The 15037-nt window shown below is 44.0% G+C and overlaps 1 protein-coding gene across 3 annotated transcripts in view; it reads right to left on the bottom strand.

Moving 5' to 3' along the window:
- The window catches only part of LIN28B (lin-28 RNA binding posttranscriptional regulator B), a 91974-nt gene extending 82651 nt beyond the window's left edge, over positions 1-9323 (bottom strand). The window contains exons 1-2 of one of the 3 annotated variants that reach the window (XM_086608152.1): positions 9290-9323; positions 1898-2082 (exon numbers count right to left, since the gene is read on the bottom strand). In XM_086608152.1, the coding sequence (XP_086464278.1) occupies positions 1898-2082; positions 9290-9323 (219 nt within the window). Of the gene's footprint in view, positions 1-1897; positions 2086-2447; positions 2485-9289 lie in introns of those variants that run through there. The other 2 variants (XM_086608151.1, XM_086608150.1) reach the window with 2 other exon arrangements.
- Between the last annotated feature and the right edge of the window lie 5714 nt (positions 9324-15037).

The following is a 15037-nucleotide window of genomic DNA, read 5'->3' on the forward strand; positions in this document are numbered from 1 at the left end:
AATTGTAGATTATTAAAGTGTAAACGAACACATCTAACACTTCCTTCTTGTCCCCTCCCTTAGGGGACACAACTGAAGAGCCACTTCCAAATTTACCACATACTTTTTTATTATTTTCTATGACTACTTTCCATTACGGAACAGCATACCTTGGCTAGTATTACTTAAATGTATCATGTTATCACGCAGTTCAACACTTCTCTATTTCCACAGCTCTAAGAATATCTTTGTTTCCAAATGCATTTTTTTATTAACACTGTTATGCTTCAAATGTGTGTCTTCTATTATTTGAGAAGTGAAAAGAATGGCATGTATTAACACAAAATTAGATTAAGAAAAAGGGTTTTATCTATAAATTTATAGAACCATAAAGAGCAGTTTCACCACCTAAAAATGTACAAAGAAGGGAAAAAGGGAGGAAAAACAGGAGGAAGACTGCTCCTTCTTTGATAAGTATTTCATTCATCCAGTTCTAAAAAGAAAAAGCAGAAGAAAAGAGAGGGGCACCTCAAATGCCAGTCCAAAGCAGAAAACTTAAGAAGTTAGTAAGTTCAGTATTGGATTCTACACTTTGTACATAATTCCAAATGCAAGCAGCTAATGCTGATGTGCAGGCCCTTAGGCGAAGGGTACACGTAAGACAGCAAGATCAGAAATCCACTCCACAGCAGCAGCATTCTTTCTACGTTTCAGTTACCTTTTTATTAACCTAATGAAAGGTGTATTCTTTAAAAGAGCCTGATGAACGTTAGCACAAAATAAGGCTGGGCCACCAAATAGAACACTAAAAGAGAATCACTATATGATCATGGAACACCCCCCTGCCCCGTCATTGCAAACGTCATAGAAAATGGACAACCACGTAAAAAGTTAAGATGCCTTTTTGCCTTCCTAACGTGGCCCCAGCCAACCCCAAAATGGTTTCTTTACCTGACACCGCTCCTCTGTTCTCTGATCACAGAGAAGAAGGGTGAAATCCAAAATAGCGTTGTTGCAATTGGAGACGTAACAGAAGGACCAGGGAAGGTATACACACACTCCTTCTTCACAAACCACGCTACAGACCTTAGGAAAAGTTCCCTTAACCTTATCATTTTGTACGTATCTTGCATCTGAAAGTCCTTTTCGAGAAGGCATTCCAAATTCGAACCCCGAAGGCCGTTCCCACTGCCATGCTTACAAATAAACACAGCGGCCACACACGCCTTCTCTCCTCAACAGCCTCACACACACGCTGCTTTTGGTCCCATTCCTTAATCGTTACCATTTTTTTCTGGGAAGGAATATTTAAAAATCAACCAACCATACCACATGCACGCTTCAGTGTATCACCACAGGGACGTCCAGGTCTGAATTACTGCAAAATAACACTACAATTATGTCTTCATTTCACTAACTAATCTCAGATGAGCTTTTAAAAAGCAATTCGAGGTTTACAAGAAGAGTGTTTAGAACTGTATTCAAATGTTATCTGAATGAAAACCGACATTTATTTCTCCTTTTCCGAGCTTAATTTTAACCAGTTTCCAAGGAAAGGCATATCTGCTCCTGATCACTTTGGTGCCAAACGATAAACCTTGTTAAAAAGAAAAGTGCAGCATTTGAAAATAAATAAAAAGCAGAGGAGTTTCTAAAAGTTTCTAACCAAGGAGGAAGATATGAAGAAACAACATTATCCCTTTGCACAAATCTTCGGCCACAGAGACTAAGAACAATCTAACGACCTTATTTACTCAAACTGTACGCTGCCAACAAAACCAGTCCCTAAAGCAACTTTTTTTAATTACAGATGTACCTAAATATCTAGGAAAAATATGTTACTTCACATGAAACCGGAGGCCCACTGAGCTCAACCAAATTGTGGCAGGCTGAGATGGAAGACAAAAAGAGGTCTTACTTGGTGTACAAAGACATCAACTGGAGACTCCAAGGGGCTTCCCTCTCGGTTGCTCATGGAGATGAACCCGAATCCCATTCTCACATTGAACCATTTGCAATGGCCGGTTCCGTGCAAAACCTGGGATTCCTCCTCTTCTTCCTGCTCCGGCAACTTCCCGGGCTCGTCTCCACCTTTACTCGCCCCTGCTGAGGAAGAGGGAAAGCCGGGGGTGGGGGTGGGGGGGTAGGGGAGGGGGGGGGGAAGGGGGAGAAAAAGAAGGAAAGGGGGGACAAGATGCAAAGCAAAGAGTTAAATTCTGGTAACATCCTTTTGCCACTGTATAAAGGAGTTACTACAGAAGAAACGGGGGGAAGGAAAAAGGAGAACAAAACAAAATCAAAAAGCAAACGGCGAAAAGAGCTTATTTTTTTCCAAAATCCGAAAACAACCAACCTTGTCCCCAAAATACGTAAAAAAATAAAATCACCGGAGTTTACAGAGAGGAAACACTGCGTACGGAGGCTCTCCCTCTCTCTTTGCCCAGGGCAGCCCACGTTTCTGTACATACGTGTATTTTTCCATTTAACTCCATCTTTCAGCCACATTACAGCACGGAACGCGATACTTTACTTGGATATTGCTGGTTTAAGACCGATCCCATTTCTCAACAGAAATTCTCAGCCCAATTAGTCTCTCCTCGCAAGGCGCAGGACCGGGGGGTGAGGGGGGAGGCCGGCCGAGGAGGGGTGGAGGAGAGAGAATAAGCAAAATTGGGTAGATTGCACAACTGGTTATTGCACATGCAGCGCCGAAACCACTATTTTCCAGCGTGTATCCATCCCTCCTTGGAATAAACTTTCGATTAAAGTTGGGACAGGTGTACGGCCGTTTTCTCATCCCACCACTGCAACTGTGCTTAATCAAACAGGAACAATTCAAACAATAGCCCCCTGAAAGCTTTTCAAGTTGTGAATCGGTGTGGGCGGTACGGAACAGTTTCTGAGCTGGGTAACAATGGGTTTGGAGAAAGCCCCCTTGCGCGAGCTGCTAAAAAAGGGTAATGCATAGTTGGGTTAAAAGGGGGGTGGGGGGGAGGGGGGGGGAGAGAGAGGGAGAGAGCGAGCGAGCGAGCGAAAATCATAGTAAAACAATAGAAAAAGAAAATTAACCTTCGGCCATGTTGCCCCACGGGCCCTCTGCTCCAAACTCGTGAGATGAAAACTTTCCCTGTGGATCGAAGTGGTCTTCTGCATTAATCTAACATCCTGATTTTGAACGATCGCAAATTTAGCTCGCATGGTCTAATGTGCTTTCCCTCTTTTGATTTTTCCCCTTCTCTCTCGCTCCGTTTCTGGCCCCCTGCGCACACGTGACTTGGTCAATTACATGCTTTCTTGCTACTAATTTCACATCGGATCCTTAAGGGGTTGGCAGGAGGCAGGAGTAGCCAATCGCCATTGCAACTAGGCTGACACACCAAAATAATTTATGAATGAACAAGAAATTTCCAACACGTCCTTTTTTTTTTTTTTTTTCGACAGCTAATCTGCACGCGTCTTTACGGGAAATCGAGATGACGTATTATTCTGGGGTTTCTGCACTCCTGTGCATGCACAACTACGTAGGAAGATCCGTGAGTTTCGAGATGCAGCCCGGAGAAAAACAAAATATATGCAGAGGCGGACATGCAGATGAGATTATTAGGGTATCTGTGCGCGCTCTAGGTGGGGTACGCGTACACACGCGAATGCAAGAGGCTTACAAACGAGATCCACACGTGTGTACAGGCACGCGCTAGGTATGTTGGGAGGCATCCGCATCAGCGTGTTACCGTCTGCGCAAAACGCGGGCATATCTGCAGCCGGATCGCCGTTTCCACCTGAAGAAAAGCCGCCCAAAGCCCCCGCGGCGCAGCCGGGTCCGCGCCTCTCGGCACCGTCTTCTCCCGGACCGGCCAGAGCCCCGGCGCCGCTGCCCACGCCAGCCCGCGTCCCGGGGGGGGGGGAGGGGGGGGCGGAAATCTGCCTCCTCCAACCCACGTGTGTGTCCGTGTGCGTGTGTCCCTGTGTGTCCCCGTGTGCGTGCACGCGTGTGCCCCGGCTCCCGGGCGACCGCCGCCGCTCACGCCTTCGCTGCACGTTACTAATTTCGCATTCAAATTAAAAGCGCGCCGGAAACGCGATATCACCTTAATATGGCCCAGAATGTGCAGAGGTTTAGCGTTTCAAAACATTTCTGGAGGGGGATGGGGCGAGGAATTGTACTTCACAGGTTCCTCCGCCATCTCTTTCCGGGGGAGGGGATGTGATTAATGACTTCCTAAATAAGAGCCCAGTTTTCAAGCCTAGTATTGGAGTGAACCTCAATCAGCAGCGATTGTTCCTCAGGAGCGCGGGGGAGAGGGAGAGGAGGAGGAGGACGAAGACGAGGACTGACAGAGAAAAGGATTTGCTGGAGAAGAGGAAGGCGGAAAAAAAAAAAAAAAAAAAGCCGGAGGAAGAAGACAAAGAGGGGGAGGAATAACGCTGACCGGGCACTGCTGGTTTAAGCCTTCACTGCCAGCGGGAGGGGGGATCCAACTCCGAAATGTGTTCTGTGTGACGGGCTTGGTACCCGCCGGAGCGCACCCCGTTCCGCAGGCGCTGCCCCCCGCTCTCACAGGTACGCGGCTCGCATGGTGCCCCTGCTGTTGCCGCACTATCGGCCGAACGCTTAGTTTAAAAATGTTTTTAGAAACGTAACCTCCCCTCAGTTAGGTGAGATTCCGTTTTATGTTCCATCTGCCCTATGTCCTTCAGCGTAAAGGTACAGACGAAGATATGGAAACATCAGATTTTGCCTTTTCTGTCCTCACCACCACCATCACCCTCTCTTTACATCCAGTATTGTATAACCTTTAAACGTTGCCTATATCTCGTTAAAACCTGGGCTCAATTACTTTCTTATTAAGACCCTTTCCCCCTCTCCCCCCAACACCTCCCACCCCCCACCCCGGCATCCTCTCTTATTCCAAGGACACACGCAAACAAAAGGCAAAGCAACAAAACGATCCGTGCAGAACCGGACTCCAAGGGGTTTATGCCTTTGCAAAGCACTTGCTGTTGTTTTTGGAAGTGGCGTCGATCAGTCTGCCCAATTAAGGGGGACGCCTCGGCCCCGATGGGCCTGTTTACTCCTTTTGTTGCCTTTCAGGAAAGCGTAAATTCCCCGGCTGTGAAACGCCAAGGTGCTCAGCCCGGTCGTTTGCTGGAAAGAAGGGAGAGTGGGCAAAAGTGTACAAATAGGAGCAGCCGGGCAAGTGGAGCAGAAGCTTTAAATCCTGGAATTCCTTTGCAGTCTTCAACCGTAAATTTCCTATAGGTTATTTCAACAGTGGAGGTCGACTTCCTACACTGACCTGCCCTACGCATTCGTGCAACATCCCACTGCTTTTCGCTCGCAACCTCCCTCCCCCCTTAACAATGGCGATTATTTTACAATCTTAAATCACCAGCAATTTTATATGCTTGGATCTTATGACCGGGACGATATCTAATATATCATAAATGTACGAGATTTTCACACACGTGAAACCCCAGCTATGAACAAGAAATCAAGGTTACCGGATGAAAAAAAATGCTCACACTATTTACTTGCAAGTGCCCAAGACTTCTCTTCTTGTAGCAGAATGGCACATTTATAAAATGCGAGCTTTCCTTGTCCCTCCCCTCGAAAAGAGATAAAGTGTTCTGTTTAATGCCATTAAATGCCAGGTTTTTATTTTTTCAGATTGATTTATTCTACCGACATTTGGTATGAAAATTCCTTAGAGGCTAGAATATTGGTTGAATAGACACAAACGACTTGACTGAGTTCATTAAATGGAAAAAAATGTCTTGTTAGCAAATTTCGGTTAAAAGAGAATTCGGTATACGTTCTTCGATGAATAAATGAAAGACTACAAAAAGATGTGAATAATTGAATGGAAAGATATTTGTTGCAAAGTATTTCTTACATTGCAAAATACACGCAGATTTTGTAAAATGGAGGGGGGGATTTGCAAAGGGTCTTTACTGAGATTTTCAGGCCTCCAGTATTAGTGGAATTAAGGTTGGGGTCACTGGACTGGTCACCGATGTCAGATGTTATCGGCTCATTCATTTCCTGCAAGGGACATCAGCCTTTCAAGTTTTGTGGAAGGTAGAGAGCTTTTGCCAGCTGGGAACTCTCCGGAAAAAAAAAAAAAAAAAAAAAAAAAGAGGGAAAAAAAAAAAGACCCCAACCCACTAACACCCTTCCAAAATCCATTTGCAAAGAATCGGGGGGGAGGGGGGAAGCCAAGAGGATAAAGGGGGAAAAAGTCCTACAGAAAAAAAACAATTCGTGGAAAAATTAGTTTAATGGTAATAATTTATATTTTAAAAAATATTTCTATCCTTACGTTTCGCTAAATAGATGCTAATTTTGGTAAAGACAATTATAGGAAGTCGGACTCTTTCTAAATGCACAATAAGACCTCACTTGAAACTATGTAACCAAAACCAGTGGTGTTGGATTTCCGATTTGTCACCTCCCTAAAACTTTTAAACGCCTAACTCGGGTTTCTTCGAATCCCTAAACAAACAAACAAAACCCGACCGCCAAACCCCCAAACCTAACACGAGGTTAAAAAAAAAAAAAAAAAAAAAAAAAAAGCCAAACGACCAACCCGGGCAAATTTGAAACAAAACGCGTGTTTTACACTTGAAAGCAGAGCTCGGGGTGCTGCCACGACTTCCCATTTCAAAGCGCAGCCAACATTTCTCGCCGACGGGCAGGCAGGAAAAGCAGGAACAGCGCCGGACAGCCCCTTCCCCCCTCCTTTTCTTGACTTCTCGGGGGTGCGGGGCACACTGCGGCGGCACACGCGTGCCGCTCCCGCTGATGTTTGACCGAAGAAGACGCCCGTCGTGTTTCCTACACGGTTTCTATCGAAACCGGCTCTTCCTAACGCGGAGGGAGGAGCGGGAGCGGGGGGGAGGCTTTCCAGTCGCTTCCTCAAGGCAGAGATCCCTGGCCCGGGGGTCTCTGCCGGTGCTAAGCTCTTCCCGCCAAAACCCCCTCTCACCTACGGTTTGAGCGCCAAAACCGCTTTCCCTTCCCGCCGCCGTGAAGCGCTCGGCTCGAGGGCGGGGGGGATGCCACCGGCCCGGAGGGCTTTGCTTTCGGCGGCGGCCGTGTCGCTCTGAGGATGGGGGGAGAGGGAGGGAGGGGGTAGGGAAGGAAGGAGCAGTTTCCAATCGCTCGTCGCCCGCCGGCCGCGCTCCGTCGGTGCAGGCGGGCGCCTGAGGCGGCGGGTCTGCCCCCCGCAACCCTCCCCCGGCGCGGCGTTTTGTTGTGGTTTGTTTTTTCTTTTTTTTTCTTTTTTTTTCTTTTAATCTTTTGTTCGACGCTTCCAGAAAGAAAAATGCTGTTTCTTTCCACCGGGGGATGTGGCGACACGCCTTCCCGCGCATTTCGGAGAGCCGGGTCGGTCGTGCCCAGCCATCGCCCCGCTCTCCCCTTTTCCCTGTTTCGGTCTCACTGCCCTCTGGATTGTTCCCGCGGCATGATTATTATTTGAAAAATACTTTTTAACAAAACACCTTTTGGGAGATTTTCGGAAAGTACGAGTTAAGCGAGCTCCTCTCCGACTCGGCTGCGCGCTTCCCCGGGATAGGGACGATGAGGGGACAGGATTTGTTCGACGTGCATCTGCGGTGTATGAAGTTACCGTGATTATAACGGTGCCTTCGCACCGCGCCCGTCCCGAACGACCTTATATTTTTTTTTTTTTTTTCCGGGAAATGCAGTTTCAAAGCGCAGCAGGCGCCTCTCTCCCCCCTCGCTCCCCGTCTGCCGTCTGCAACCGGCGCACGGTTTCGGGAGCACCCCAACGGCTGCCCCGGCGCTCCTCAGCCGTTACACCGGCGGTAGGCGCCAGCCCCCGCCGCCCCCGCGGGCGCGCACGGCTCCCCGCAGCGCGCCTCTGCCTTCGTTACGGAGACGGGGCGGCCCTTGTCAAAGCATCACGCCGCAGTTCGCGGGCTCCGCTATTTTAATTGACGGCTTGACCAATTATTAATTGGTTTCAAACACGCGCTTTACCGTTGAAATGAAGCGCGGCGGCCGCCGATGCCGGACAGCCCTCCCGTGCGCTCCACCCTGCCTTCCGCGGATTATTGCCGGCAATGTCGGCGGCTCGCGAGCGCGGTTTATAAAATACTGGAAATTTCTCTAATCCCGCCCGTGACCCCAGGACAGAGACGCGGGAGGGACCCACTCGGAGAGCTCTGCTGCAGGATGTGGTCTCACGTACATTAACAGCCTCTCAGCTGTGGATTTGCAACTGATAGCGACCGCTTCCCCGGCGGACTTAAGGAGGCTACAGCCAGTCGACGTGGGCGACCGCCTGACAGCGCTAAAACCCCGCAGGGATGACCGGCCCTTGCGGAAGGGCTGGCTGCGCGACGCTGCTTGTCCGAAGTAACCGCGCCGGCGGCTGGCGGCCCCGTTTTTCCCCGGTTCACCTCCCGCGCTGTAGGCGCGGCACGATTAGCGGGCGGGTCTGCGCCTCGGCCGCTCGCACTTCAGCCCGTCTCGGGACGCACCCGGTCCCGCCGTACGTGTCCCGGCGCTCCCGCCCGCCGCATGGCAGCCTGCGCCAGCCCGGCGGTGACACGGGCAGGTCCTCCCGCCCCAGCACACAGGTAAAACCTGAGCCCTGCCAGCGCCAGCCCCGGGCGATCAACCGCCGCGACGAGCGCTTCCCGTCGCACGGGATTCGCATTCCCGGGGCACGGATGACTCGCAAGTGCACCTGGGCCGAGCGCCCGCCGCGGAGCGGGGTCGCCATCCCTCCCGCGGGCACGCAGCGCCTCTCGGCGGGGACGCTCCGCGCCCCCTGCCCGCCGCCCGCGCATGCGCCGCCGCGGGCGGGCACCGGGGCGCCCGGGAAGAGCCGCGCTCCGCCGCCGCCGCCGGCCGTGACGGGCGGGCTCCGCCGCCGGCCGGGCCGCGCTCGGAGGGCGCTGCGGGGCGGTGACGCCCGGCCGGCGCTGCGACTTGACAGCGGCGCGGCGATAACTCGAGGAGTTAAAACTTCATCCGGCGACCGAGACGCGTGTGGCCATCGGCACGTAGGCGGCGGTGGCAGCCCAAAAGCGTTCTCACAGGCGTGCGGGCTCCTACAATTTACAGCAGGTATCCGACGGTGGGTTACCGTAAATAAACCTTCCTTATGTGACTGTTTATTTGTCTTACAGAAGCAGAACACTCACACTGCATCAAGCAAGGACTCTGAAATTTGTGCACAAAATTAATGATGCCCCCCGCCCGAGAACTACGTGCTGCAGAACGTCAGTTTACATAGATAGAAAGTCAGCCATGTAAGACGCCATAGAGAAGACTGACCTGAGCCTGAGGAGACCTTCTTGAATGACCTCATCGTCTTCTGAGGAACCTAAAATCAAAGAGCTGGAGTCAGTACTGTGTACATTGTACCAGAGTACCATATTTAATTACCTCTTCTCCAGTTTAACGGCTCATTAGAAGGCCATAAAATGTCAGGGCGTTGACTCTGTGAAGTGACCTGTAAACTTATTAACTGTTCGAGACTTACCTAGTTCATCAGAACCACAATGAGATAACCAAGGCATAAGGTAAAAATCAGCCACTGATTTTTATTTTTTTTTTTCCCCCATGCCTCCGTAAGGCAATAGGTCTCTTATGAAGGCTACGGAGTTGATGACAACAGAAGGAAAAGACACAGATTTGCAGGATATTGGAAGGTGTTTGTTTCCTTTATCAATATTTAATTGCAATAGGTAACCTAAGAACTAGTGAGTTGTCTTTTATTACATTTAAATTGTACAAATTAAATAATCAGTCATACCTTGTATATGGTATTAAAAAAAAAATAAAACCGATTCTTCAGGATTCTTTCACGATCAAAATTGTAACTCGATGCCAATTTCGGAGTATCAATAGATAAAGGTTTTCAATTATGCCAGTTATAAAATTGCAGAGCATAATTTCTAATAATATTAAATTCTAGGTCTTAACCCAAACAAAACCAATTAGTCATAAAAATACAGACGTGTCACTTGATTGACACTACATGAAAGGTGTACTTTTGATCTAGTTGAGCGAGGCCTGGCTAATTTTGTATAATGCCAGTAAAAATACCATGCAGAAAATGAGTACTGCAGATGGTAGGAAGCATGAAGGAGAAAACCTTGGTTTTGGAGTAAGCTTGTTACTGAGGCTGTCTAGCTTGTTTAATAAATGAAAGATGAATACATAGGGGCATGCACAAACTCACCTGTTACAAGCCTGTCCTCTTGTCACCCTCTGCTGTCTTTTGAATAATCTACTTTAACAAAAACCCATCTCAAACAAACAAGGAATTACATTATCTTCCATATATAAGCCAATTTCTCTGCTCTTTTAGAGAAATCTGAGATTTGCCTTTTTCCAATTTAAGAGCACATCCTGAGTTACCCTGCTCTCTTACTAAAAAACCAGGATATTCCACCATGAGTGTGCAAAGCTAGAAGACGAATGACCAAAGACAAACGAGAATCAAATTTCTCTAACTTCTTTTCCCCTACAGTCAGTCATCCTGAGTCCTTTCCAACACCGGGAATTGGAAAAGGGGATGGTACAAGCTTTCTTTTCAGTGCAACAAAACTGGCAAGCTGATTCAGTTCCTCTTCCTTTGTAGTAACTAAGTTTTCCACTGGAATCGTGTTGACTTTTGCCTTGTATCAAACCTAGCTCTGCTTTTACACCTCCAAGCGCTGAAGCCCAATCTCATGTCTGCTTCTCTGTTCTGCCAACCTGTGGCTATGTGGCTTTTGTGTCTTTCGGATTTACTTGCATTATTTATGCGACATAATGAAATATGCAAGCATAGAGTAAAGGATCCGTTCTTGGCTTTGGCACGTAGTCTGCTTCAGTTTATGAAGGGATTAAAAATAAATATTTGGGGGAGCGGTACTCAAAGGGGGAAAGTACAGTCCTTAAAAATTGTTGCGGAAGACAGCACAAGCTCAAGTTATTCTTGGTTCCAGTATCGCCATTTTATAACACATTTGTAAGCACCACATATTTTAGAGTATCACATAATCATATCAGATTATTAAGTAGAAAAAAAGGAGATGTACTCTTTTTTATAAAGTAGTTATTATATAAAGCTTCCCAATACAATACACAAAACTTGGCAGAAGGGACATTAGTGTAGAAAAGCCTGGCCATTCCAACTCTATGAACTCATTTAAACCAGATAGTTTAAATGATAAACTATCCGCATGTATTTTACTGCATCCTACTGAAAGCCATAAGAAATCAGTCCCTGACCTAAATGGAAGCAGTTTTGGGCTCATGGCAACTCTCTTATGCCTCCTTAGGCTGTACAAAACAGAAAAATATTTTGGCATTTTAGTTCTGAAGCTATCTCGGCATTACATGAACTTTGTAATTGCAAATAACCAAATAAATGCTGTTTAGGAATTATGTACTAGACAGCAAGATGTTTTTAGAGAAAAAGTTACTTGCTTTGAAAGCAATCCTTGTTTTAACTATGCATTCACAGCATGTGGAAGTATAGTGTAACAGTAGGCACAAAAAATAATGCACCAGAACAGCATATGGAATTATTGCAGGGTAGGAAATACAATGAAAAGAGTAGTATCAGTTAAAGATACACTGACAGACATCCAACAAAGGTAATGCACCTTTTCCTTAAAGGTTGCACATTCTATAATTCAGCTTACTTAACAGCTCATACAGTTTATGTTTTGGCAATTTATTGGTCCGTGGAAAATAACAGTAAGTTTATACCTATTTCAAAATAATTCTTTTTGATAAGCATTGTTCTGAATTCATTAGCTTAAGCAAGTTTGCTGCCAAAAGATTCAGAAACTTAATTTGCTTGGATGAAAGTAAAGCAGACGTAGATAGTTACCTCATTTAAACAAGTTATATGCTTTCATCCAAAAATAAGTTGGAAAAAAAAAATCAGATGTTAAACCTGTTTCTTTCAGAGTCAGTGGTAGCCAGGGGATTGATTTCTTCCACAGAGTAAAGCGAGCAATATTTTTTTTGAAAGAATGCTGGATACTATAAGTACAGAGTGCAGAAGAACTAGAAAACAAAACCCACCAATACTTTATTTTATAAAAAACAAGTATGATAGTAATTCAAAGGAAGAGGGGAAAACATGCTGATGTTAAAGGAGCTCTTTCAGTTAACTCATCAGGAGTGAAGGCATTAAATGCACGAAAGCTACAAAGTATATACAAAATTTAAAAACTTCCTATACAGAACCAAGCATGGAAATAGCATAAAACATCAGCTTTTAAAATACACACACACACAGGTCAGATATATTAACTTAGAAAACACTTTTGTAATTAACAAACTTTGCTGTCTACCTTTTGAACCACTCAGTAAAAATCAACTAACACTTTATTCTCGTTTACAGTTCTTGACTGCTGGTAGAAGCACTACGCACACAGCATTTTGATTTCAAACATCACAAATGAGTATTGTCTTATACTCTGAATTAACCTGTTTTAAGAGTATGTACATGGATGCCTTAATGTAAAATTCTAAATAGCAGATTTCCTCCTGAGATGTTTTCATTGCTCTTTTTCTTTTCGTTTCGTTCAGTAAAATATAGGTAGTTTGAAATGCATAAATAAGAAAAATTAAAATTTTCTGAAACGTACACTCGGATGTCAATGTCCTTATGTAATTACAGAGGGAAAAAAACCTTGAAAGTTCTCAACAATTTTATTCTTGGTCTAGCCATAATTTTCTTTGCTTTTCTTCCATACTTTTCTTCTTACACCATTACAGTATTTTTCTAGCAAGTGCACATGAGATTCCAAAACATTTTACAAATACTGATTCAAGAAAATTAATTGAATAACTAGCAGATTAAAATTTAGTCTTCCTTTACTAATTTCACACAATTTTTGTCACTGATCTGAAGGAGGGTAATTACAGTTCGAAGTAAACAAAATAGCTTGGCAACAGTCCAGGTACACTTTTCTCATTTACCAAAAGAGTCTAAGCATACTTCAGTTTTTTAAAAAATGAAGTACACATTTTTGAAGATCAAACATCCAGTTAGGGACCTTTTAACTATTTGTAAGAATGTCATTTGACTACAGTGAGAACAGGAACAGAGAAAGGTAAATGTGCTTCCACCGTTGTTATGAATCTGATTCTCCTGGGTGATAAAAAAGGAGTAATAAAACCCCCCTCATCAAAATCGGAGCCAACGAAAGCCTGCCAACTACTGGAGCAGGACCAAAGTTTCTCTTCAAAGTTAAATTCTATTATTACATTAATATTGACAATTATTTTAGCATTAAAAACTACTTAGTATTTATTTAGGTTAAAACTTTAATAATGTGTACTAAAGGAACACAATGGACAAGATTATTTTTCTTTTAAGGATTGAAATTCGGTATACACAATTCTCAAATTTAGTGTATTTGATACAGTGTAACCAAGCAACTACAATAATTATTTAATAAAAAGCAATGTAAAGTAATTGTTTCAAACAATATTTTGTAACACTCAAAGATGAAAATTTAAAAATACATGATTTAAAAATAAAACATGTCACCCTCTATTACTAATGTTTTCCTACTTGCTTCATATTTAAAGTATTTTGTTTCCAGTTTACAGTTAACATGGTCATTTTGAAATTGCCACACATTGATTTTCTACACAGCAAATGAAACTATGAGAAAAATACCTTGTGATCAATTAGGTCTGTTTTCAGACGGATTTTTCTTTGTATTTTTAAAATTAACTCGTATCAGTACTTTGTAAGGAAAAAAACTTTAAAAGTCACAATTCCCAAATCATAGATAGATCCCCATATTTTTCGGAGCTTGATGACTGATTTACTTTGTAGTTATTTATTTCTGTGAGAAACTACATATATAGAGAGAGTAAGATTTTATTTTCCTACTTGAAAACTATGTGCAAACAAAACAATTCCAAATGAAGCCCTGAAAAGATAAAGGCCAAATTAAGAAAGAGCCACTCTGGCAACAAGGTGATTTCAATATTTACATTTTTAGTTCAAAGAAAATTGCATTTTTTCCCATTCTCTCTGATTACACTAAATCGAAGGTGTATTGTTCACATTCAATGCACAGAGGTTACATTTTTAATCCCGAATTGTACATGTTTTTTCCTCAGTGCAAAGCTATTCTTAAAGCAAGATTAAATCTGTTCTATAAACAAATGGTATAACTTACAACTTTCATTTAGGCTACAAAAATACTCTAAACAATTAAGACTTTAACATCATCCCCTCAAAAGTGATGGCACTACAGCAAGTTTTATTTTAAAAAATATATTATATAGATTTTTATTTAGTTTTATAACAACTTTAGTATGGTTTGTTCAGAGCTCCCTTCTGACATGTTTTACTTTAATCTAATACTTGTTTTCATGGAATTCACACATCTTTCACATACTCTTTCCTTTGCGTAGAATTTTTGTTTTATTTGTACATGTCATTTACCTACAAAACACAGAATCTTCTTTCTTGGTTTTGAGTTTTCTTGTAATCACTGAATTATTAACTGAGAGCGTTAATAAAGATGGAAAATTTTTTATCACTTGTATTTCATAACATGCTGACCAAATACTGCTGTGGATATTGTGGATTAAAACAATCAAACCAAAGATTATAAAAGTAAAACAACAGATGAGCGTCAGTATTTTAAAGACCAATATTCACATTCCTAGAAGTATGGATAATACAGGGTGTAGGACATTTTTCTCATTTTAACTGGAGTGAACAGCAGTCCTGTATGTCATACCTTCTGACTGAGTCACTGTTTAAAACAACTGAGCAAATAAAGTAATGTAATGGTTCTTTTTAATAAACTTTAGAGCAGACAGGTCACTAAGTCAAACGAGAAAAAAGTACACTGGAACATTGAGGATACATAACTAAAACCTCAGTCTCTAAAATCAAAGACGAAAAGCTTTAAAACTCAGTGCGCACATCAGTATTTGTAGTAGGTACAGGGGACACAGCGTCTGAGAGAAAAGCGAAAGCCTACCATGTGATACAAAAATACCAGCGAGTGTACAAATTTTAACAGTATAATTTGTGGGCATTAT

This window comes from Tauraco erythrolophus, chromosome 2 (assembly GCF_009769465.1).
Source record: "Tauraco erythrolophus isolate bTauEry1 chromosome 2, bTauEry1.pri, whole genome shotgun sequence".
NCBI classification, from domain to species: domain Eukaryota; kingdom Metazoa; phylum Chordata; class Aves; order Musophagiformes; family Musophagidae; genus Tauraco; species Tauraco erythrolophus.